The sequence below is a fragment of the Vigna radiata genome, chromosome 9 (assembly GCF_000741045.1).
Source record: "Vigna radiata var. radiata cultivar VC1973A chromosome 9, Vradiata_ver6, whole genome shotgun sequence".
Taxonomy (NCBI): domain Eukaryota; kingdom Viridiplantae; phylum Streptophyta; class Magnoliopsida; order Fabales; family Fabaceae; genus Vigna; species Vigna radiata.
The window spans coordinates 11,940,609-11,963,540 of record NC_028359.1 but is presented as its reverse complement, the minus strand read 5'-3'; the positions used below and the strand labels follow the sequence as shown (position 1 = coordinate 11,963,540).

Here is a 22,932-nt window from a genome sequence, read left to right as displayed (position 1 = left end):
GACCAGTACATTCTCACTCATAAACTTCTATCACTCGACAAATGTGTAATTTTCTGAAAGCGCTAATACATAAACAATCACAATTATACTTGTATCACTCAACAAAGCTATTGGTGAAAAATCACTTTCTTTCTGCTACTCTCCGTCACATCAATTACCTTGTCTTAATTTTCTTCTAGTCAAATAATATCTTTGTTGTATTCAAATAATTTGTCGCATCATTAAGCGAGTTATTTAATAATTGCATTATTTAAAATATATAAAATATGTTATAATAAGAACGTTACAGGGATACAATATTAAAGTTAATGTTATAGATATTAGCGAGATAAAACGAGGAATCTACTTGTACCACCAAGACCAGAAAAGCACATTCACAATTTATGGAGTGGTCCATAAAGAACCCAAAATTTAGAAAAGAAAAAAAAAATAATTTAAACCAGTTTTTATGAACGAACTTATTTATGGCTGTGATTGTGAGTTCACATGGAGATTATTGGAAAAGGAAAGCCTCAAATTGCAAAAGAAAAGAAAACAAAAATAATGTTTTGTTTTTTAGAAAAATTGCTTTTTATTATATTCCCTTGGTCATCCGCCACTCAGAAAAAGCGAACCACCAAGTTGCAGAATCCAGTAAAATGTATTAAATTTTGCTTTCTTTCTTCATCTGCTTTCTTCTTCAATCTGCCCCTAAAAATCACAGATTCTACCTTTTGATGCTAATGGGATCAACCCACCAACCCTAGAGTCTCACGCCAGCAAGATTAATTCATTCATCTCAAACCAAAAACCACCCACTTCAATTATGGCAGCACCTTCTACTTCCAATTACTTCAGGGTCTTCACTTTCTCCATTTTATTCTTCAAAACCCTAGCATTTGACCCGATTCCTTTGTTTTCTTACGCTGAATTTGGTAAAGATCTGAAATTTAAGCCCAACGTGGCCCTTTTTGGTAATGCAAAAGTTGTCAATGACGGGTCTGGGATTCATTTCTCTGGTTCTGGGAGTTCAGACACTGGGAGAGTCATGTACAAGAAACCCATCAAGCTTTTTCAAGGTAAGCCAAGACAATTAGTGTCAATTTCTACTTACTTTGCATTTTCAATCTCAGTGGACATGGGAGGTGGTTTGGCTTTTGTTATGGTTCCAAAGGGTTCTGTAAGTGATGTGTTTTATCAAAGTTCTTCTGGGTTAAATGATAGAAATTATGAAGTTATTGGTGTTGAGTTTAGTGCTTCAGGGGGTGGTAGAAATGGGGTTTCTTCTGCTTGTAATGTGACCATTAATGTTGGTGGTTCAGTTGTTGCTAAAATAAGTAACAAATTGGCTTTAACAAGTGGAGAAAAGTTGCATGCTTGGATTGACTATGAAGCTAGTTCTAGGCGCTTAGAAGTTAGATTGAGTCAGCATGGAAAATCAAGGCCTTCTGTTCCACTGCTATGGCGCTCAATTGACTTGTCAAATGTGTTGAAGGAGAATGAAATGTTTGCGGGTATTAGTTCTGTGAAGGGGAATGATTCTCAAGCATGTTTTCTCTATTCATGGAGCTTTGTTCTGAGGAGTTTTCCACATTCAATGCATTCAGAGCCTCTGGATCCAAAGGTGTTTGTTAAAAGCACTGAAAGTCCGGTGGTTAAACAAAGGAGTGATTGCTTCTTAAGAGTTCTTGCTGCAATGATATTTGGTACTGGATGTGGAGCTTTGACAGCATTTATCGTGCTTTACTTATGGACCATCTTTGGTAATAAACGTGCAGTAGTGCCAGAGGAGACTGTTATGCAACCTGTAGATGTTGAGTATAGGAAAGTCAAAATTGTTGTAGATAAAACCATCCAAGACAGTAAGAATTAGAACCTCGTGAGGGAAGAGGTTGGAAGCTTGTGTTTATAAATTAGTTTGTCTTGTATTTAGGTTTTGCTCTATTGTAGCAGTCTTGGTAAAGATTGCTTACTTTTGGTTTTCCTGACGTCTATTGTTTATCCAACTGTGTTAAAGATTGCTTAGTTTTTTGAAAAATGCCCAATTTAAGGTTATTAATGAACTATATGATGTTGCTTACATTGATTTTGTTGTATGAAGATATCACAGTCAACTATGCTAATGAATTTCCTCGGGCATTCTTTGGTAATGAACATACTTCTCTTACGACTTTCGGTTACTTTCCATTCAAGAGAAATTACCCCTTCTTATCCCACCCTCTACAAAAGTAGCTTTTTGCCACTGTATTTCAAGGGTCTCAAATATCTTTAAAAGAAATGGTTTCACACATTTTACAGGATATTGAAGTATCTGGTCTTTTGAGAAATTATAAACTGAGAATTTAGAACACTCATGCAGTTTGAAATGAATGTTATGATTTGGTGGTATAAATAACTGTATTTTAAGATCGATCTTTCAAAATATCGAATATCTTCAAAAGAAGTATAATAGAGGACGACAGGGTAGGATAAAGTGGTAATAATAGCATCTAGTGCTAAGTATTGGTTGCTGAGTTGAGATGTAATTTCAGAGCTGTCATACAATTCAAACACGCAAAGCTTTTTCTGAGAATCATTTACTACCCGACGAATTTTCTTGCTAACATATTTTTAACAAGGTAGCTCAAATTTGAATTTAATCATAAAGTAATCTTTAATTAGAATTGACTTGACAAGGACTTCAAAAAACGCTCCCACCTTTTTTCCCCCACAAGTTTCAACATTCATTTCGAACTTACCACAGCAGTATTAACCAGTCTGAGTTGGTCGAGTAACCTTTTTAGGAGCAGTAAATAGTGTCCCATTCATACAGCAGAGTCATTCATATGCATATAACGTGCAAGGTGCTAACAAGTTAACACTAATTATCGATATTACGATGGATTAAAATATGAAAGCAATAGCGGCTTTATATTGTCTTTCTTCCCTACCAACAGGTTACATAAAAACAGAAACAAAAACATCAGAGCCTGTTTGATATAGAACAGTAACAAACTTAATCGAGCCGGACCGGAACCATCCCCTCAAAAAGGGACAATTAACCGGCAACAGGAAGTTGCGGCATGTTATGCTATTCTTCATTTTCACCGCATTACACTAAAATCAAAATCACATTTCATGTGCATACTCTTCCTCCTCCTCTTCCTCCTCATACTCATCATCCTCAGCAGTGGCATCCTGGTACTGTTGATACTCCGATACAAGATCGTTCATGTTGCTTTCGGCCTCAGTGAACTCCATCTCATCCATGCCCTCACCAGTGTACCAATGCAAGAAAGCCTTTCTCCTGAACATAGCAGTGAATTGCTCACTCACTCTGCGGAACATTTCCTGAATAGAAGTAGAGTTGCCAATGAAAGTAGAGGCCATCTTCAAGCCTGTGGGGGGAATGTCACAAACTGTGGACTTCACATTGTTGGGAATCCATTCCACAAAGTATGAGGAGTTCTTGTTCTGCACATTGATCATCTGTTCATCAACCTCCTTGGTACTCATTTTGCCTCTAAACATGGCTGAGGCAGTGAGGTATCGGCCATGGCGAGGGTCAGCAGCGCACATCATGTTCTTGGCATCCCACATTTGCTGTGTGAGTTCTGGAACACTCAGGGCCCTGTACTGCTGAGAGCCACGGGATGTCAATGGAGCAAATCCCACCATGAAAAAGTGGAGGCGGGGGAAGGGAATGAGGTTCACTGCAAGCTTTCTCAGATCAGAGTTAAGTTGACCAGGGAACCGTAAACAACAGGTGACACCAGACATGGTTGCTGAGATCAAATGGTTCAAGTCACCAACTGCACAAGAATGTAAAAACAACACGGTCAATATTCTCGTCAAACAATAGAACACAGGCTAAAATTAATTGTAAACAGGGTTAGGTGGAAATTGTAAAAGCTTACAGCTCGGAGTTGTTAGCTTGAGGGTACGGAAGCAAATGTCGTACAAGGCTTCATTATCTAGCACCATGCACTCATCTGCATTTTCAACAAGCTGGTGAACTGAGAGAGTAGCATTGTAGGGTTCCACCACAGTATCAGAAACCTTAGGAGAAGGAAAAACTGAGAAAGTAAGCATCATCCTATCTGGGTATTCTTCCCTTATCTTAGAAATCAACAGGGTACCCATTCCTGATCCAGTTCCACCACCCAGTGAGTGGCATACTTGGAAACCTGCACCAAGGAATAACATCAACAAATCATTCAATTAACACCACGTTTCAAAAATCACAAACAATTCCCACTTCAGAAATCAACACAGGAAAAAAAAAAAAAGCCTCAAAATAAACACATCCTTGACTAAAAAGAGGAATAAACCACAAAAACCTCCATTCAAGGTTCGCCTACAAAAACAAAAACAAAATAAACCACCCTCGCCTTACCATCAAGAATCAAGTTTTTCCTAAAGTTCCAAAATCAATCACAGAGCACATCCCAAGCCGCCACATGAAAAAAGCAACATGCACATCCAAAAAATCCTCGCGAACACACTCCACTAAAAACCCAACAAAAAATCAATAACAAAACCCTAAAACCCTAGGTATAAAACAACCCAAGCACACTCATTTCAAAACCACCCACAGAACCCCCAACCCTTCATCATACCAACAGCAGACCAAAACCCAGACTCAAATCCACCAGCAAAACACAAGAAAGCTTAAATCTTTAAACACAAAAAGCACATACCCTGCAAGCAATCACAGTTCTCCGCCTCCTTTCGCACAACATCCAGCACAGAATCAATCAGTTCAGCACCCTCGGTGTAATGCCCCTTGGCCCAGTTGTTCCCTGCACCAGACTGCCCAAAAACAAAGTTGTCGGGTCTGAAGATCTGACCGTACGGTCCAGACCGGACGCTGTCCATGGTGCCCGGTTCAAGGTCCATGAGAACAGCTCGCGGCACGAACCGGCCGCAACTGGCCTCGTTGTAGTAAACATTGATCCTCTCGAGCTGCAGCTCCGAGTCCCCACCGTACCTTCCAGTGGGGTCGATGCCATGCTCCGCACAAACCACTTCCCAGAACTTGGCACCGATCTGATTACCGCACTGGCCACCCTGAATGTGAAGGATCTCACGCATCTTGTCTAGAGAAGGAAGAAAAAATTGAAATTGGAATCTGAAAGAGATAGAACGATAGTGTTTTGGGTTTTCGAGTGGGGACGATGCGGTAATAGGCGTGAGAAGATTCTTTTTTATAGAAAAGTTGGTGGCTTTTTGTTGCAACGGTTAGATTTTGAATAGGGTTGGAGAAAAGGATGAGCTGTGACTTCTTTTTTTATTTTATTTTTGGGTGGGAAAAAGCTGTGTAAGAGAGAGGGTTTTGAAATTTGAAATTTTGAATGTCCAGCTGGAGTTACTGTTTTTGTGGACCTTTGTAGGAAAAAAAATAAAGTGTAAAATAGTTATAAAAATTTATATTTTTATATTTTTCAGAAAAAATAAAATAAAAAGTAAGAAAAGGTAATGTGAAATGAATGAATGTAAAAATAATATTTGTATTAAATAATATTTAAAAAAAATGAAAAGTTTTTCTCTCTTTGTGGGATGAAAGGGGTGACAGTCAAAATCTCTAACGGTGGAGTCGTTATAGAGATTTGAAACTTTTGGTTTTTTATTTCTTAAACATTTAAATGGTTGAGTAATTTATTTGTGCGTTTCGTTACTTGCAAAAGGGTGTAAAGGCACGAGTCTAATTTTGCGGAACGTTAGTCTCCTTTTCTAAACTAAAATAAGATTTTCTAATAGATTGATTAAAATTTTGTTTTTCCACTTGTAATATGATGACACTATATCATTTTTGAATCAATTGCTATGATTAGATGACCATTGTCTATTCCATCTTATTTTCTACCTAAAAATTCATTATTGTTCCTATGAAAATCTGCTTTGTCCTAATCTTACTGGAAGATAAAGTATATCACTTTTTTATTCTTTTATTATTGCAAACATTAATAAGTAGATTTTATATTAAAAGAATATATTTTTTCAATGTCAAATATTAAAAGAATTATAATTATATAAAAATTAAAGAAAAATATAAAATTAAAATAAGTAAATATCGTATAGTTAAAAAAAAGTAAAAAAACAAAAACAATTGTCTTCAAATCAAACCACGATCAAAAAGTTATTATTAATTTGTTACATAATAAAATAAAGATGATAATGAAAATCAGTATCGAAGCAAGAATAAAGTCATTCTCATCTTATATTTAAATTAAAAATTAAATAATATTTATATCCATATTTATTAAGGGTGGAAAAAAATTTGGTGGATAAAATTTAAGTTAAATATATGTTTTAGTCCTCATATTTGTGTTCAATTCTTAATTGGGTCCTCATGTTTTTTTTGTCCCAATTGCATTCTAATATTTGTAAATTTGAGGTAATAAAGCTCTCTCCGTTAACTAGTCACTGACGCCGTTGACACTATGCTGATCTGTAAGAGAGATTTATTATTTAATTTAAATGAGTCCACGTGGAATTTTTATTTAAAAAAAATCATTTAAGTGACACGTATGTATTATATTTGTAAAGCAAAACTGCAAGAGAGAGTTTTATTTTATTTTTAAAAAAAAAAACGGCCCAAAACTTAGGCCCAGGTTTTGTTTAACCTAGAATTCCCCTTAGGGGTTTAACTTTCTCACTTCATTCTAACATTCCTCTCAACCTCCAGAGACCAGGGTCTCTCTCTCCCTTTTCCAACCAGACCTGCACTCTCTACCACGCCCACCACGTCACCAGCGACAGCAAACGTCACTGGAATCACAGCCGGCCACGACGTCACCCCCTTTTCCTTCTCTTCCTCTCACGCTAGCCTAGGGTTGGAGTCTTCCACCCTCGAACGTCGTCTGCCACTATTTCTCCATCACCGTCGTCATGAGTTGTCGCCACAGAAACGCGAGATGGGTGCCGCTGGTGCCACTGACTGCCGCTGGGGTCGCCGTCGTGTCAGAATCCTCTCCTTCCTACGTCGCTTCTCTTCTTTTCCAGAAACACCAAAAACTCTTAGAGTTTCCCTGCCCAAACAAAGGAGGACAGCCTCTTCCTTCACCTTCAGTTCCTTAACGTGCTTTCGGGTTCATCTCCTTTTCATTTCACAACGGTCACCACAGTTTCAATTGGTCAGGGCTACCTTAGAGGACCAACTTTGAACGAATTGGCATAGGATCTATGATTTGATTTCTGTTTGTTTGTTTGATGCAGGTGAAAGATGATGTTGGGTTGTTTGCTGTGATGATTTTGGGTTGTTGGTGGTTTTGGGTTAATTTGAGAAGGAAGAGAGGTTTGGGTGTTTGATGCTCAGCTTTTGGCATTGACGTTTCTGGTGTATAGGGTTGAGTGAAACAAAAGCCATCCGATAAAATCGACCGCGACGGTGGAAACACGTGTGATAAATCTCAATAGAAATGGTGGTAATCAGTGATGATGATGCTCGACAATGAAAAGGAAAATAGATTCACAGTGGTAACAATCTCAAACAAGGTCACAGTGAGCATACAACTTAACAACCACATCAACATATAGATAATGCCATAAGCTGTTAAAATATAATACATACGTGTCACTTAAATGAATTTTTTTAAAATAAAAATTCCACGTAATGGACACATTTAAATTAAACAATAAATCTCTGTTACAGATCAGCACAATGCCAACGGCGTTAGTGACTAGTTAACGGAGAGGGCTTTATTGCCTCCAATTTACAAATATTATGATGCAATTGGGACAAAAAAAAAACATGAGGACCCAATTGAGAATTGGATACAAATATGAGGACTAAAACATATATTTAACCTAAAATTTATGACGGATAATTGATACTAGTGAGTATTTATTATACGTGGACTCGAATAACGAATATTTCAATATTTGTTTATAAATAGGTCAGATGTAGATAGTATATTACTCGACTCGTATATATTCAGTACCTACAAAAAATAAAAATAATAATTTAAGTTATATTTAATTTAATTTAATTTAATTTAAAATAAAATTAATTTATATTTTAGTAGATTAAATTTATTTAAAATTAAATTTTAATTTATATTTTATTTTATTTATATTAAATTTAATATTTGTTTTTGTAATTTCATTTAAATTTTATTTTAAAAATGTGTAAAATATATTTATTTTTTATATTTGTGGGTATATGTGGGTTTTTTAAAACGGGTACCCGAGCGGATTGCATGTGGAGTTTTTATTTTGTGGGTTGCAGGTAGACACTCTCTTTACCTGAACCGAATCATTATCATTCCTAATACTTATACTAGTATCTAATCAATACAAATATTCCTTGACAAAATTCAAACAAGCTTGAACAATACTCATAAAATAGATTCATTTGTCATCTCAAGCCAATATCCAAAAAATAGTTTATATAAATTTTAATGGTTATTTTTTCGAGGTATAGGGTCTAGGTCAACTTCCACAATATATGTAACAATCTAAGGGGATTCAAGTGTTGTCTTTCACTCCAAATTTGTCGTAGTCATTCGTCCAATACCGTTTAGAGGGCACCTGCAAAAGATCTTTTGATGTCAAAGTTAGTTTGAGTTTGATAGTTCAGATATTAAATACGTAGTAAATACAATTACCTACCTCCTTATCTCACATCTTTATTGATAGATTTCAGTGAGCCTTTGATTAATGATGACCTAATTATTATCTAATTGGTAGTAAATTGTAACACCTCTATTGGGATGCCACATGTAAAAGAATACTTGTAGGGTACGAATTGTACATAACATTCTCGTCCAAATAATTTTTTTTAACATTTTTTTAAAACGCGAAAGCAAAACCATAAACATATCATAAATTCGTACATCACAACAAAACAAAACTTATTTATTCTTTAAAATACTAAAATCAAATTTTCATAAATAAAAACAATAGAAAAACCCCGACAAATTTTATTCCCCGTCTCTCTCATCGAGCTACTCCAATTCAGCCTCATCTGCAACACCATCTACTCTCGTACAAGTACGATCATTGCAAGTGGAACCATAACTACAATATACAAGGGTGAGCTACCAAAATTATCATATATATAACATGACATAATCACATTACACACAAACTAACAAGCCATAACATCATTTACATAACACAGTATAAACACATTAGACATAGACCAATAAGCCATAACACCATATCTCGACGCAAAAGACAACATCACAGACAAGATAGACCTTTCATACACCTATGTCGTTTCCTTGTATTTTTGTCATCATAACATGTTCTCAATATCAATTGTCCTTTGATGGACCAATCATTTCCTTGCATTTCATCATCACAACCTATTCTCAGTAATAGGCGATTTGAGTCACCTTCCATCGCAACTTCAGACCTATCTCCAATGACTCCTCAAGATGCATTAACCAGCACAGGCAGTGAAAAGTGGATCAATGAAGGGAAATGGTGAGAACTAGCAGTGGAACTGATGTTGTTTGGTGGCTATTTGGGATGGGTTAGGTGCTTAGGTGGTGCAGCTATAGCTCAGACGACCATCCATCACGGAAGGAAGCTATAGGGGTGAATGAGGAAGTAGTGAAATGACTCTCGATGTAGAGAAATTTGTCTTGAAGTTGCATAAGAAGAATTTCTCTCTCATATATTCCAAAAGTACCTTTGTAAGTGAAGCTATGTGAATTTATAATAGATTCTCCTAGCTGTGTACGGTGTTAATGCTTGCCACTAAAGATGGATCACAAGCCACGTAGCAAGGCATGAGAAGTGTGATTAATATCTAGAAGAAGCACTTAGACATGGCAACTAAGACGCGAGCGCTGAGTGTAAACCCTGGAGCGTTCAGCACTGCCCGATTTAAAAATTCTAAGTTCTTCTATCCTTCTCCATGGACTAGAATGTGTTGTGGTGTTCCTTCTTTTTAGGACTCCAAAATCCAATTGAATGTGCAAAGAGTAGGTGTCCTTCTTGAGGAAGCTCTTCAAGGTCTTGTTGTATTTTCTTAGCCATGCCACTGGTGATGGGTCCTTGATTTGGCATTGTGCTTGGGCCCTTTCTATCACAAGAGCAATCCCAACTCTTCAAACCTGGCTAACCCCGCACAGGTACATAATGCACAAATTGTTGATGAACCTAATTTTTAACACAATCTTCAAGTATAGATTAATAAGAATTAATATAGTCCAAAGTCTTAAAAGAATCCTTGATTTGTAATCACCAAATGAAGCTTTGATTCTACAAGAATGTTTCTTGAAATCACTTGTAATCAGAACTCAACAAGAATGTTAGTATTTGAAAATTGTAACATTATTGAAACAGGTTTCAAGTCTCATATAGATAGGATTTTCAGATCCTATCGTAGAATAATCGATTATGTTAATTGTATAATTTGTTATGCTTTCCTCTATGTTTTAACAGATTATTCCATGTATGTAATTAATTATTTAAACTTTTAAGCCTATTATTGCTTCTTTTAACAGTCTTAATAGATTAGGCTATTGTGTAATGGATTAGACTATGTTCTCTATTTTAATAGATTATCAAACTTATGTAATCGATTATATTTACACTTAATTAACCATATTAGTAAACCATCTATCATCCTTAACAGATTATCTCACTTATATAATTGGTTATGGCTTACTCTCTGTTTTAATCAGTTATGAACTTATATAACAGATTATAACAAAGTAATTTGCCCATGTTAAGCTCTCTAAGTGTTCTGGCTAAATTTAATAGATTATATACATTATGTAATCGATTATTTATACTAGAAACTAGATTTCTAATTTGTTTTAGACATGATTAACTCAACATCAATGGATTCAATCATCTAGCACAATCATGATTAAGATATAAACATTTGTTATGCCATTTTGTTGTTCAAGAAACCATTGTTAATCATTTAACCAATCATCATCAAAAACTAAGATATAAAGAGGTTAAGCTCCCTCTACCAGCAATCTTGTATAAGTTACCTTGCCTATCAGCAATAAATACCAATGAACTATTATTATTTAGGACTTTACATTGGCCTTTTTCAAATACAACCTTATATTCACTGTCACACAATTGACTTATGCTTAGTAGATTATGTTTTAGGCCATTTATTAATAAAATAATATTAATAGAAGAGGAGAGGTTTGTACCTATCTTTCCAATTTCGATAATTTTTCCTTTTTGGTTTCCTCCAAAGGTGATTGATCCTCCTTTCTTGCTCCTCAGACTTAGGAACACACACCTTTCTCCTGTCATATATTGTGAGCAACCATTGTCTAGATACCATGACATGTTTTTCTCTTATGATATTAAGCAAATGTACAAGAGAAATTATTTTGCTCTTATGTACCCATATTGCATTGGATGCTTTCTTGTTATTTGTATACATCTTCTTCCGCACACTCAATCGATTTAACGAATTGTTGTATCTTAGGTGAGAAGCGCATAAAATTTTGTTTTGTTCTATGTAGTGGGGGCGTTTACTCTCTAAGGATAACACTATGTGTGCCTTAACCTAGACTATTATTACTCCTTCATTTACTTTCATTTTATATTTTTATTCTTTGTTATAAGAATTGTTGGGTTTGATTAATATTTTTTATTCATATCTTTAATTTATTATTATTATTTGATTATTTTTTTCTAACATTTTTAAAGAGAAATTTTCATTATTATTTTAGTTTATTCATTATTATTCTTCTTATTTTAAATGTACCTTGAGTATTAGAAAATGGAAGTATGACACATTTATGAGAGAGTCCAATGAATTAAAGTTGTCTTCTAGATATTATCTTATTTTAAATGGATTTTTTCATGTTGTTGAATTTAGAAAAATCATATAAGTACCTCCTTGTTGTCGAACCAAATTACAAAAAGTTAGGTTTTAGTACAATATTGTTGTTATTTTTGCATGTGTTTTTGTTGGTAAAGGATATATTTTCCATGATTTGTTCAAGTTAAGTGTTATGTCTTTATCTTGTAATAAAACATTTACTAGTTCTTCTTTATTTATTACAAATGTTGAGAAGTTTGGTAAGAGACCATCGAACGATAAAAATTTTTGAGGTACAAAACTAATTAAAAAGGAAACTGATGAATATATGTCTATAGAAATGAATGATTTTTGTGAAACTCATGGTATTACTAATTAAGTATATAGTGTCAATCTAATGGTGTACAAAAGGCAAAATAATTTTTTTTTTGTTTGATATGGTAAATGTTATGCTAGAAGTTCTAGCTTACCAGTATTAAATAAATGTATACTTCTTATTTCAATATATTATAACAAAAATGTTAATAATATAACAAAAAAACACGATTTATTGACGGACATGATATAGAGAATAAAACTTGAAAACACTTTTTATGAGCTCGTGATTTATCGTTTATTTCTCCCTACAAATAGATGTAATTTATAGGTAGAAGAGTAGTAAATACTAGTAAATTGCAATAAACATAATAGTAATTTGCAATTAAGTTAAAAACCATTTCTCCCTATATAGCATTTTACATATAAAATTAATATTGCATAAAAACATTAGAAATAATATGATTTTATTTTAATTATTTGTTTTTAAATTATATTAAATATTTTTAACAAAAACGAAAATCATGGATATGTTATTTTAAATCTAAAGTGTAACATCCCAATTTGGGATCACATGATTCGGAGTAAAAATTTTAAAATTTTAAAATCATATATCATTATTACATCCAAAATCTCAGTCTTTACAATTAACCAAAAATAAATCATACTCTTAATTAATTACAAAATAAAACGTCAAATAAAATTATTAATTAAAAAACACAACCTTAAGTTTCCCAACCCTCCACATCAACTCGTCACTTTAATATACATTTATATCACATATCACAGTTGTTAAGTCTTTATCACACTTTTATTACATCAAACAATTATCAATACACAAAAAGACTATAACAACCAATACAACAAATCTCCATACATTTCTTTAACTTGAATAAGGATCAATCACATTAGCTCTATGCCTATCAAGCAAAGGCAATGCAAGTCTTTACCAGCCACCATTTTATAAACTTATGTTAACTTCCATACTTCACGGTTATTCCTATTTACCAAAACAAGTTGATTTGAGTGGTCCTCCACCATAGCTTCAGACCTGTTTCCCTTGTTCTTTAAACTGCTCACTAAATACTAAGCTCAGTGATAAGACATGAGAGAAATACTTAAAGTTATAGTTAAGCAAACACAACAACATATTCATACTCCAACATACAACTCACAACAATTATTATAAACATTAATATTAAACATATATTATGCACACAACAAAAATAAAACACATAAACACCTATCGATAACAAGAAGCTCTAACCAATGTGTTATCCTTCATTTTTATAATAATTATTTTTTCTTATTTTAAATAACGACTCTCATGACTACCACATTTTTTAGATATTTAATTTTTCTAGGTCTTACATGATACAAAATAGAGGTGAACAGAACAAACCTGAAACATTTAATTTTTTTTTTAAATATTAATAATTAAAAATGAATTAAGAACAAACATTAAATAATTGCTTTAATTATGAGTCCTGAAATTGGTATTAAGCCAAAAATAAAATATACAATGATTAACAAGGATTGATTTTTATAATTATTATTTTAACATGTTTTTTTTATCTCTTATATTTTTCTTATCATTATACCGAAGTAAAAGTTTCTTTATTTATAGACATCTCAATTTAATTCCTATTTTGAGAAATTTGATGTAATGAAATTATTTCTATTAATATTATATTAACAATGTTAAAAAAGTATCACATGCCAATTCTTGTTTTTTTTTTTTATATATTTATAATTTTTTTTAATATGTTATAATATTTTTTTTATTTAAAAAAGAAAATGAAAACGTGTCCCTTATCAAGCTAATGTCATGGCAATAACAATGTGATGTTATAGTAACAATGTCATATGTCATTGTCATACGAAGTCTCGTTGCCATATTTTCAATTTGATGAATGTAATTTTATTTTTATCAATTCAGTCTTTTTTTTTTTAATTAAACAATTTTATCCTTCTTCAAATTACAACCAAATTTAATTTTTATATATATTATACAAATACTGTTATTAAAATTGATATTTTATTTAAATATTTTAAACTATATTAAGTTTATTTAAATTTATATTTTACATTGAATTTTTAAAATTCTTTTCAAATTTTAAATTTATTTGTTTTAAATTGTTACAAAATTGTTTCCAAATTATTTTAAAATTTTATATTTGAATTTATAAGACTTTCATTTATAAACCACTTAAATATTTGTATAGAAATTATTAAATTTTACACATTTTAAAAATATACAATTATTTGAAATATAAATTCAAATAAATGATATTAAATTATGATGTAATAAAATGTCAATACAAATAAAGTTGAATGTAAAACATAAATTTTAAAACAATAGAAAGGATGATAAATTTATTTTATTTTATTATTAAATCAAATTAATAATCAAATTTAGTGTCGGTTAAAATTAATTTTAAATTTTTTCTATTATTATTTTCTATTAACAACTTTAAAATAATTTTAAATAGAATTCAATTAAAATATAAATTTAAATAAATTTAACCTTGTTAAAAATGTTTAATAAAAATATCAATTTAGTTTTAATTTAGAAAGAGATAAGATTGTTTAATTTTTAAAACAATTGGATTGATTTAAAATAAAATAAAAATACAAAAATTAAATTTAGACCACGACAATAACACTTGGTGTGACATTGATATAATCACTGTCTCATCATATTGTCATATGGTATCGTATTAGCTTGACATATGATAATTTTTTTATTTTTAAAAAATTAAGAAAAATTTAAAATTAAAAAAAATTCACAAATTAATAATACTAACGGAGATTATCTTATTGCATTAAATTTTTTTTAAATAAAAATCAAATTAGACACAAAAATAAAAGAAACTTATTTAAATTTTTTATTGAAAACAAAAGACATAATTTAACCATATATTCATTAACTAACTATTTAGTTTTCATGATTTATAAAGAACTGTCCATATTAAGCATTATTAAACAACAGCCGAAAATAATGGTATTGTATAATTATAAAAATCAATAAAAATTAAAATATTTATATTGTTATTTTTACATATATTCATTTTATTGTAATTTTACTTTTATTCTGTGATAATTATTTGTATTGTAATAAATGTTATATTAAATTTTTAAACGGTTGCTTCGTTACTGTTTTTCCTTTTTGAATTTCACTAAAAAAATTTGTAACTACATTTTTGTGTTTACAATTCTTTACTGTTACAAACATTAACTTGTTATTGCTTTTATGTTGCGTAAGATATTACCTACAATAATGGAGAATTAGATTTAGAATACATATATGATATAATTACAACACTATGAAATTAATAAAAAAATATATATGTACACTTATTTTATAATTTCAATATAAGTTTTAATAATATGTTTTAACTTTTTATTATATATTTCCTGTTTCCACTTATTACAAAGAAAATAAATATAATTTCTTAAAGGAAAATAATTACCAAAAGGCAAGATCTAAAAAACCAATCTTGTATGTAAAATAATAACATAATCATATTTGAAGAAAAATAAAATCTTAACTTAAAAAAAAAAAATTCAAACTTTTCTTCTTGAAGCTATTACAGATAAAATACAACATATGGATGGTAAATAGCCATAACGTTACTATATCTGAAAAAAAAAAAAAAAGTCCAATTATAAAGTTAAAATAAGAACATAATCGTGTTTAAATAAGAAAATCAAAACTTGTGATAGACGTTAAACTTGGTTATTAATCATACCCGAGTAAGTGACCAATGTTGTTAAACTTGATATCACAATATTTTCTGTTAATTAAATTATGCATTAATAGGGAATCAAAATGATTTCATTTTCAAAATTTTAAAATGTTAAATTTTCTTTTGAAAAAGAAGAATTATTGTTTTTAACTAAGTGTTTTAAAAGTAGAGTTTAAAATTAGTGAAAAATTTAAATTTAAATTCTTTAATAATAAAAGACGTAATATATTTAAATTACTGTTGACTCTCATTTTTAGACCACCAATTAAATGTACCAATAAATATATATTTAACTTAAAGAAAAAAAACTTTAAAATCTTAAAAATATTGTGTTTGTATGGCAAAAATATATTTAGGGAGTAACTCTCTGTACCTCCCCACTTGCTCCCTACACCTCCCCCTTACATTTTTACCCTTTATTCTATTTTTTTTATTCCAATTTTATCCTTTTTCAAAAATTTACTTTTTAATTTCATGCTTTCATCCTTCACCCCTCGAAATTCTTTCTCCTATTCTTTCAGAAATTTTTTCTCTCCTCACTCTCATTCAATTGGTGTTTGTTGTTCAAGTGGTGATTGTGATACAAGTGAGATATTAAGTCCTGGTGCTGGGACCTTTAACCTGTTAAAAAGCGACTAGGCGAGGCGAGACGGATATCGACATTCGTCGACGGATGTCGACATCCGTTTCAGGGCCAAACGGATGTACGACATCCGTTTCAGGGCGTGGACGTCTTCTTCCCCTGCACACAACGCACACAGAAACCTCAACAGCAAAACAACAAACCACACAGAAACCAACAACAGCAGAAATCAACCAAATCCTAAACATTACATTGCATACATTTAAAAAAAAAGAACGAAAGGAAAACTAACCTCTCGAGAACCACCGCGCCGCACCGCCGCACCACCACCCACTGCACCGCCGCGCCGCGCCGCACTGCCGCACACACCGCCGCACCTCGCCGCACCACCACACACTGGCCGCACACACCAAAAGCCAAAACCACCACCACGCCAACAAAGAGGACTGGGAGAATGAAGAGTTTTTGAAAATGAAAAGTTTTTTGAAAAGTTGTAGAGTTAACTTGGTGGGGTAGGGGGGAATTTGGGAATGTGTGTTTGACTGAAGTGATTGAAAGGAGAGAATATGTTAGGTTAACTTTAATAAATAGGGTTAAAAAGGTAAAAACAATAAATAAAGAAAGATTATTTTCGTATTTTTAAAAGAAATCAAAAAAATTGTGGGAGTAGAGGTTGAAAGTGGAGAGGTACAGAGAGTAACGCCTATATACTTATTGTTTACAATGAGTAGAACATATTTTAATATTTCCTTCTAAATGGATAGGAGACCAGATATTAAATTATTCGTGCTCACAATCCAAAAAAATAAAAAAAAATTAACTTTTATTTTTAAAATTAAATTTAATTAAAAATAAAATTAGTTTATATTTTATTAATTAAATTAAATTTTAATTTATATTTAATTTATTTTATATTATATATATTTTTTCTCATTTTATTTAAAAAATGTATAGAATATATATATATTTTTTTAAATTTTTGCAAGTATTCACGCTTATTTTTTTAACGAGGACAAACTGTGACCACAATTGCATACTATCGTAGAAGAATCGCAACCATTAATTTTGGCTAGCAAAATTCCAAATGTGTTAACCCCTTTGGAAAGAAACTCGAAGAAACATGTCCCTTAGGCGAATAATCAAGAGTTCAAATGCCTCCATCACATGCTGCTCTTCATTATATATACGATCCAATTCCATACCCTATCATCATCATCCAATTCACTCGTTGCTATCTACAAAGTCTCAGCATACCCCTTTTCAATCTTTCTCCTTCATGGGTTTAGTATTTGGAAAAATCAGCGTGGAGACCCCAAAATACGAAGTGATCAAATCCACAAGCGAGTACGAAATCCGCAAGTATGCACCCTGTGTAGTGGCAGAAGTCACATATGACCCATCACAGTTCAAGGAAAATAAAGATGGTGGCTTTATGGTTTTGGCCAATTACATTGGTGCTTTGGGGAAACCCCAGAACACAAAGCCTGAAAAGATTGCCATGACTGCACCAGTTATAACCATGGACAGTGGTGGGGGTGGTGAGAAGATTGCTATGACAGCGCCAGTTGTGACAAAAGATGGCGGTGGTGAAGATGGGAAGAAGAACAAGATTGTGACTATGCAGTTTATTTTGCCAGCTCTGTATGGGAAAGCTGAGGAGGCGCCTAAACCTACTGATGAGAGGGTTGTGATAAGAGAAGAGGGTGAGAGGAAATATGGGGTGGTGAAGTTTGGAGGTGTGGCATCAGAAGAAGTGGTGAAGGAGAAGGTGGAGAAGCTGAAGGTGAGTTTGGAGACTGATGGGTTTAAGGTGGTTGGGGATTACTTGTTGGCCAGGTACAACCCACCTTGGACAATTCCTATGTTTAGGACTAATGAGGTTATGATCCCAGTTGAATGAATTTGGAGGGCTACATACATAGATTTCAGTTTTTTTTTTTATCCGTTTGTTATGCTGTTAAGTTTTACTGGTGATGTGAAGTTTAGAATATGTTGTAGTCTTGCCTTGTTTCAATTAAATACACAGAATAAATGTTTTATATGTGCTGGGTCTTTTGGTCATGTCTTTTGTTGTCTGGTTGTTTATGATTTTGGTCACCGTGATTGTGCTTTACAATGCAATTATGATCCAAGCAGAAACCTTTCCCAACGATAAAACCCTGTTTGAAGAATGGATTTCAGTGACTTAACCATTAGTTTTGATATCACTGAGATTCTTTTAGGGGAGAGAAACTTAAAATTCAGTACCAATGAGTTATATAAGAAACCAGATTACCATTTTCAACCAAAAAGTTTTAGACAATAAGCATATAGATCCTTTTATCTCTTTTTCATTTTTATTCAATGTAAAACTTCTAACTCACCTTAAACTCTTGGCACATTCAAACTAATTTCACACCAACTCTTGCATGCTTCCACACGTGTTAAAAGAACAAAATTGCTTGAAGAGTTGGAAAATGATTTTTTTGCAACCATAGAATCACTTCAAAAAAATAAACTTGTATTATAAAGAAAAAAAGAGAAGAAATGTAAAATAGCACTTGAGCAATCTATGCTAGCTTAGTTATTTATATGCCACGTGTTAATAGGGCCAAAAGAAATCAGAATTTCAAAGGGAATTGAGAATGATAATCAAGACAGATTCAATACTTAACTGATACAACTGATTTACTCTGTTCATTATACATCAGAATTGAACTTATACGATTGCAAATGTTCACAGAACACAAAATGTACAGATCATGCACAGAGCTTCAATGCCACTCTATTAAGTTATCCAGAGACCAGCTTCACAATTATAAAGATAGCGTTGAAGAGAATTAGAGGAAGTCTCAAGAATTGACAAGCATATATGAGTCCTACTATTTGCCCTTTAAGAGAATTCCTCCTGGGCCCTGTCATTTCTGCCAAAGTCCATCCTCTTGGAGCAAGGAACCGCTCCTCATTCAAAATTGCCAATGCATTTGCAAAGAGCAAAAAGCCTTCTAAAAAAGTCCAGAAACCCATTTTCTGCCTCAAACACAAAGGGTGTGCATCTTAGTACTCAGATGAAAGCTTCCTCAAATTCAGCACTACTTTTCACACAAGAATCAGTTAAAGAAATTCAAATATCAGTGGGGAATGTCTTTTCACACAAAGACATGTTTCTTCCCTCCACACAATCTTCTATTTCCTTCAAGTATTAGATTGCAAAAAATCTCACATTTACATGCTATAGCAAATTGCTTACTTACCAACATATGCTCATTTTACAAAAGAACCCAGAATATTGATAAAATGCAAGCTATAAGAGTTGCTCATGCTTCATAGTTGTTTGGTATAATCTAATGATAACCATATCACAAACCAGAAGAACAACAACCAAATCTGATATGCACAATGTAACAACCCAAAAAGCCAAATCATGGAGAACAATATAGATTGTAGAACCCCAGAAAACATAATAGACACGTAGCCCCACAAGGGCTAAACTTTCACTCTAGTTTAGTCTTGTCCTTCCACAGTTGAAATCACTGCAAATCGTATTCGAATTAAAATATAAACCTGATTCTAGTCTGCAATAGCACAAGATACTACTGCACCATGTCATAAAATCATTACAAAGGTTTTGCATGACATGTTGATTAAAAATAATACAGGACGGGGCGAGGGAAGATGGTGACAAGAAAATCTTAGTAAGTTCTGGTTGCCTTCAATACCTTTAAGAAGTTAATCATACAAAACAGAGTTTATCAATAACATTCTTGATCCTCAAACATAACCAATTAAGAGTAAGAAGTTGATTTTGGTACATATAGATCACAAAGGCTTCCGATTTTTAGAGTATAAAATGCAAAACTGATCAAATCAGACCTGTACATGAAGGTTGCCGAGGTAGTACCGTATGAAGGCTGCAGTGTTATCAACTAATTATGAAATTAAATCACAATTATGCTTAAATAACACTGAAACCATGATTGAGAAACATCTGGACCTCTCTTAAAAATCCGCCGAGGAAAAAATCTATTAAGATTAGTATAAATAGGTGAAAATCTATTAAGATTACCATAAATAGATGAGTATTTCAAAATGAAACTACAAATAGTTTTTTCGCAAAAGAATTTATCTAGAGATAAATCACTAACGAAACTTGAATCTTACCCACAAAAAGGAGTGATGATACCTCCAACCCAAATGTGTATTCGTAATCAACTTTCTTACTTCTAATAAATGTGTATTCCCAACACTTCTCTCATTTATACACTTATAAAACTGAATCTCCCCTCATAATAATTTGACTAACTACGCATCTTCGTAGTAAACAGAGAAAACTTAGAAAACAGAATACCGAAAAGAATGAAGAGCGAAAAGATCGAACTTCAAGAAAGATAACACCCAGAGGTATTATTAACTAATAAGAAAGTGATTTTACAGGTTCAATCGGTCCTTAATCATTCCACACAAGATTCTTCACTGACGATCAAAGTTAAAGGCCAAACAATAAGTTTTACTTCCAACTTTGAACACAAGTTTGTTTTCCTAGCAACAACTACACATTGTTTTAACACAAATCTCTTTCTCGGGAGGAAATCAGAGAGAATATTCCGTGGTTACTAACACTCTGTAGACCGATGGCACAACCAAATCTCGCATGCAAACAAAAACATATAAAATTGTAATCTCAGTTGAACAATGACACTATGCAAAATATCAAATGAATTTTATGTTAACCCCAAAACTAAAATAATCTCAATCCAATCAAGAAGTAAAACAAACTAAAAAACCACAGCACTGAATTTTGTAGTGAAAAGAGAAAGAACGAATATGCAGAGATGAGTTCCTTACTCACCTGAGAAGCAAAAATAGAAAGAACAACGACCCACGAGGTCTCGAGTCTGAAAACCGATTCTTAAGAAAGAAATCTCTAGAAGACGATCCTAGGACTTTCCGAAAAACTTATCAAACGAAGCACAATGGCCGTGGCTAACACGTTAGCGTGAGAAACTGAAAATCAGCCGTTGGATCATGAGCCTAGATAGCAATAACTGAAACACCCGCACTCTATCATTCTCTGTAAAAGTAAGTTTCACCGTACTCGGTACTGTACTTATTAGTACGAGTAACAAATAACTTGCGTATTTGAGTGGTATTTTGAATTTTAAAAATTAATTTTGAGATAATGATATTTGATAATATTTTTTTACAATATTTTAATAATATTTATGTGTCATTTTGTGATTGGTTTATAATAATTTTTATGATTACTATTATTGATTGATTGTGAAATAATTTTAGATTAATCACAAAATGACACATATATAATATTAGAATATTGTTAAAAAAATATTATTAAAGTATCATTATTCTTAATTTTATAGTAACATCACAAAATTTATTCTCACCAATTTTTAACGAAATATTATTTCAAAAGGCTTTATAAAATTTATTTTTAGGCTACTCAGAATATGTGTAGACTAACAAAACTTAATTTTATTTTAGTTTATACTGAATACAACTTATGGTTTTAAAGTCATTTAGTAGAGATTAAATATTTTAATTTAGATAAAATTATAAATCGATTCAAAATCACTGATATGAAGATAGAAGGTCTGGATTCAAAATTCTCATGTTCAAAGTGCTTAAAAGATGGAAGAGCTCCAAATAGAACATTGTGAGAAATTGAAAAACTGAGTTTATTTTTAATACAACCACGCTATTAAGGCTCCATTATCGATTTTAACTCTAAAATTTTTTATTGGTATAGTCATCTTGTAATAATCTTACTTAAATTCTTGGTATTTTGAGAGGGTGAATAGATGAATTTAGAAAGATTTGAAAGTAAAATTTATATTATTTTTTTATTTAAATATTATTTTGAGTTTTATTTTTGTTGAATTTTTTCAATCTGATTTTTTTTTTTCAAGTTTTAATTTTTGTCAATTTAATCTCCTTTTTAACACCATCTAAATTGTTAATCACATATGAATAAGGTATGCTATGTAAGATCTCGAAAAATAGAGTTTTAAAAATAAAATAGTTTTGAGACTTTAAGTTTTGTTTACGGATTAGTGTTCTTGAGTTTATATTTTTTTTTAAACATAGTTGACATGTTATTTCTTTATTTTTATATTTTTGTCTAGACAAAATGGTCTTTTACTTTTATTTAATTGGTGTAAAAATAAATTAAGAGAGGGAGTAGAAAGGGAAAACAGACAAATTAACTAATATGGATATTTAATAAAATAATATTATGTAAATCTTTTAGAAGATTTAGTTGTTATTTCAAAAATTAGTTAATTGAAAATAGGAGATATAGTCTTGGTGGGTTTAAAGATTAAAAGAAATATTATTATTAGAGAAAATCATTATAAGATATTGAAGATATTTTAATGATTACGTAGATTTTTAAAACATTTGGTGGTTGATGATATTCTTAAAAGTAGTTAAGAGAGAATAAGAGAGAAAATCTTAATGGTTTTAGAGATAAACTAAGATTTTATTAAAACTAAAAAGATAGAGATAGAATAGAAGAGGATAAAAAGAAGAAGAGTAATAAGGGGTTGACATTTTATTACCCTAGAAAGAAAAAACGAAAA

General features: G+C 31.8%; 4 protein-coding genes across 7 annotated transcripts; 2 read left to right on the top strand and 2 right to left on the bottom strand.

The window, feature by feature from the left end:
* Positions 1-573: 573 nt before the first annotated feature.
* LOC106773532 (lectin-like protein LEC) lies at positions 574-2,079 on the top strand. The gene has a single exon (XM_014660218.2). It carries the CDS (start codon positions 806-808, stop codon positions 1,850-1,852), a length of 1,047 nt encoding a protein of 348 aa, XP_014515704.1. The 5' UTR covers positions 574-805; the 3' UTR covers positions 1,853-2,079.
* A 754-nt stretch (positions 2,080-2,833) lies between these two features.
* On the bottom strand, positions 2,834-5,163 carry LOC106774069 (tubulin beta-2 chain). Its single transcript, XM_014660899.2, has 3 exons — positions 4,659-5,163; positions 3,876-4,145; positions 2,834-3,770 (listed from the first exon to the last, which is right to left on the bottom strand). The coding sequence occupies exons 1-3, from the start codon at positions 5,050-5,052 to the stop codon at positions 3,088-3,090; spliced, it is 1,347 nt and encodes a 448-aa protein (XP_014516385.1). The 5' UTR covers positions 5,053-5,163; the 3' UTR covers positions 2,834-3,087.
* A 12,304-nt stretch (positions 5,164-17,467) lies between these two features.
* LOC106773677 (heme-binding-like protein At3g10130, chloroplastic) lies at positions 17,468-18,418 on the top strand. The gene has a single exon (XM_014660410.2). The coding sequence runs from the start codon at positions 17,478-17,480 to the stop codon at positions 18,255-18,257; it is 780 nt and encodes a 259-aa protein (XP_014515896.1). The 5' UTR covers positions 17,468-17,477; the 3' UTR covers positions 18,258-18,418.
* A 502-nt stretch (positions 18,419-18,920) lies between these two features.
* Positions 18,921-21,324, bottom strand: LOC106773639 (protein transport protein yos1-like). Of its 4 annotated transcripts, XM_022786051.1 has the most exons (3): positions 21,186-21,324; positions 20,210-20,359; positions 18,921-19,366 (listed from the first exon to the last, which is right to left on the bottom strand). In XM_022786051.1, the coding sequence occupies exon 3, from the start codon at positions 19,361-19,363 to the stop codon at positions 19,130-19,132; it is 234 nt and encodes a 77-aa protein (XP_022641772.1). In that variant the 5' UTR covers positions 19,364-19,366; positions 20,210-20,359; positions 21,186-21,324; the 3' UTR covers positions 18,921-19,129. The 4 variants fall into 4 exon arrangements, with proteins under 4 accessions (XP_022641772.1, XP_014515853.1, XP_014515851.1 ...); XM_014660367.2 differs by lacking the exon at positions 20,210-20,359 and having other exon boundaries at positions 18,921-19,370; XM_014660365.2 differs by lacking the exon at positions 20,210-20,359 and having other exon boundaries at positions 18,921-19,428; positions 21,186-21,321.
* Between the last annotated feature and the right edge of the window lie 1,608 nt (positions 21,325-22,932).

Coding starts and splice junctions, on each gene's coding strand:
- LOC106773677 (XM_014660410.2), top strand. CDS start 17,478: ATGTCCCTTAGGCGAATAATCAAGAGTTCAAATGCCTCCATCACATGC.
- LOC106773639 (XM_022786051.1), bottom strand. CDS start 19,363: ATGGGTTTCTGGACTTTTTTAGAAGGCTTTTTGCTCTTTGCAAATGCA.
- LOC106774069 (XM_014660899.2), bottom strand. CDS start 5,052: ATGCGTGAGATCCTTCACATTCAGGGTGGCCAGTGCGGTAATCAGATC. Junction 4,146..4,658: donor GAACTGTGATTGCTTGCAGG/GTATGTGCTTTT, acceptor TCCTTGGTGCAG/GTTTCCAAGTATGCCACTCA. Junction 3,771..3,875: donor CAAGCTAACAACTCCGAGCT/GTAAGCTTTTAC, acceptor ATTCTTGTGCAG/TTGGTGACTTGAACCATTTG.
- LOC106773532 (XM_014660218.2), top strand. CDS start 806: ATGGCAGCACCTTCTACTTCCAATTACTTCAGGGTCTTCACTTTCTCC.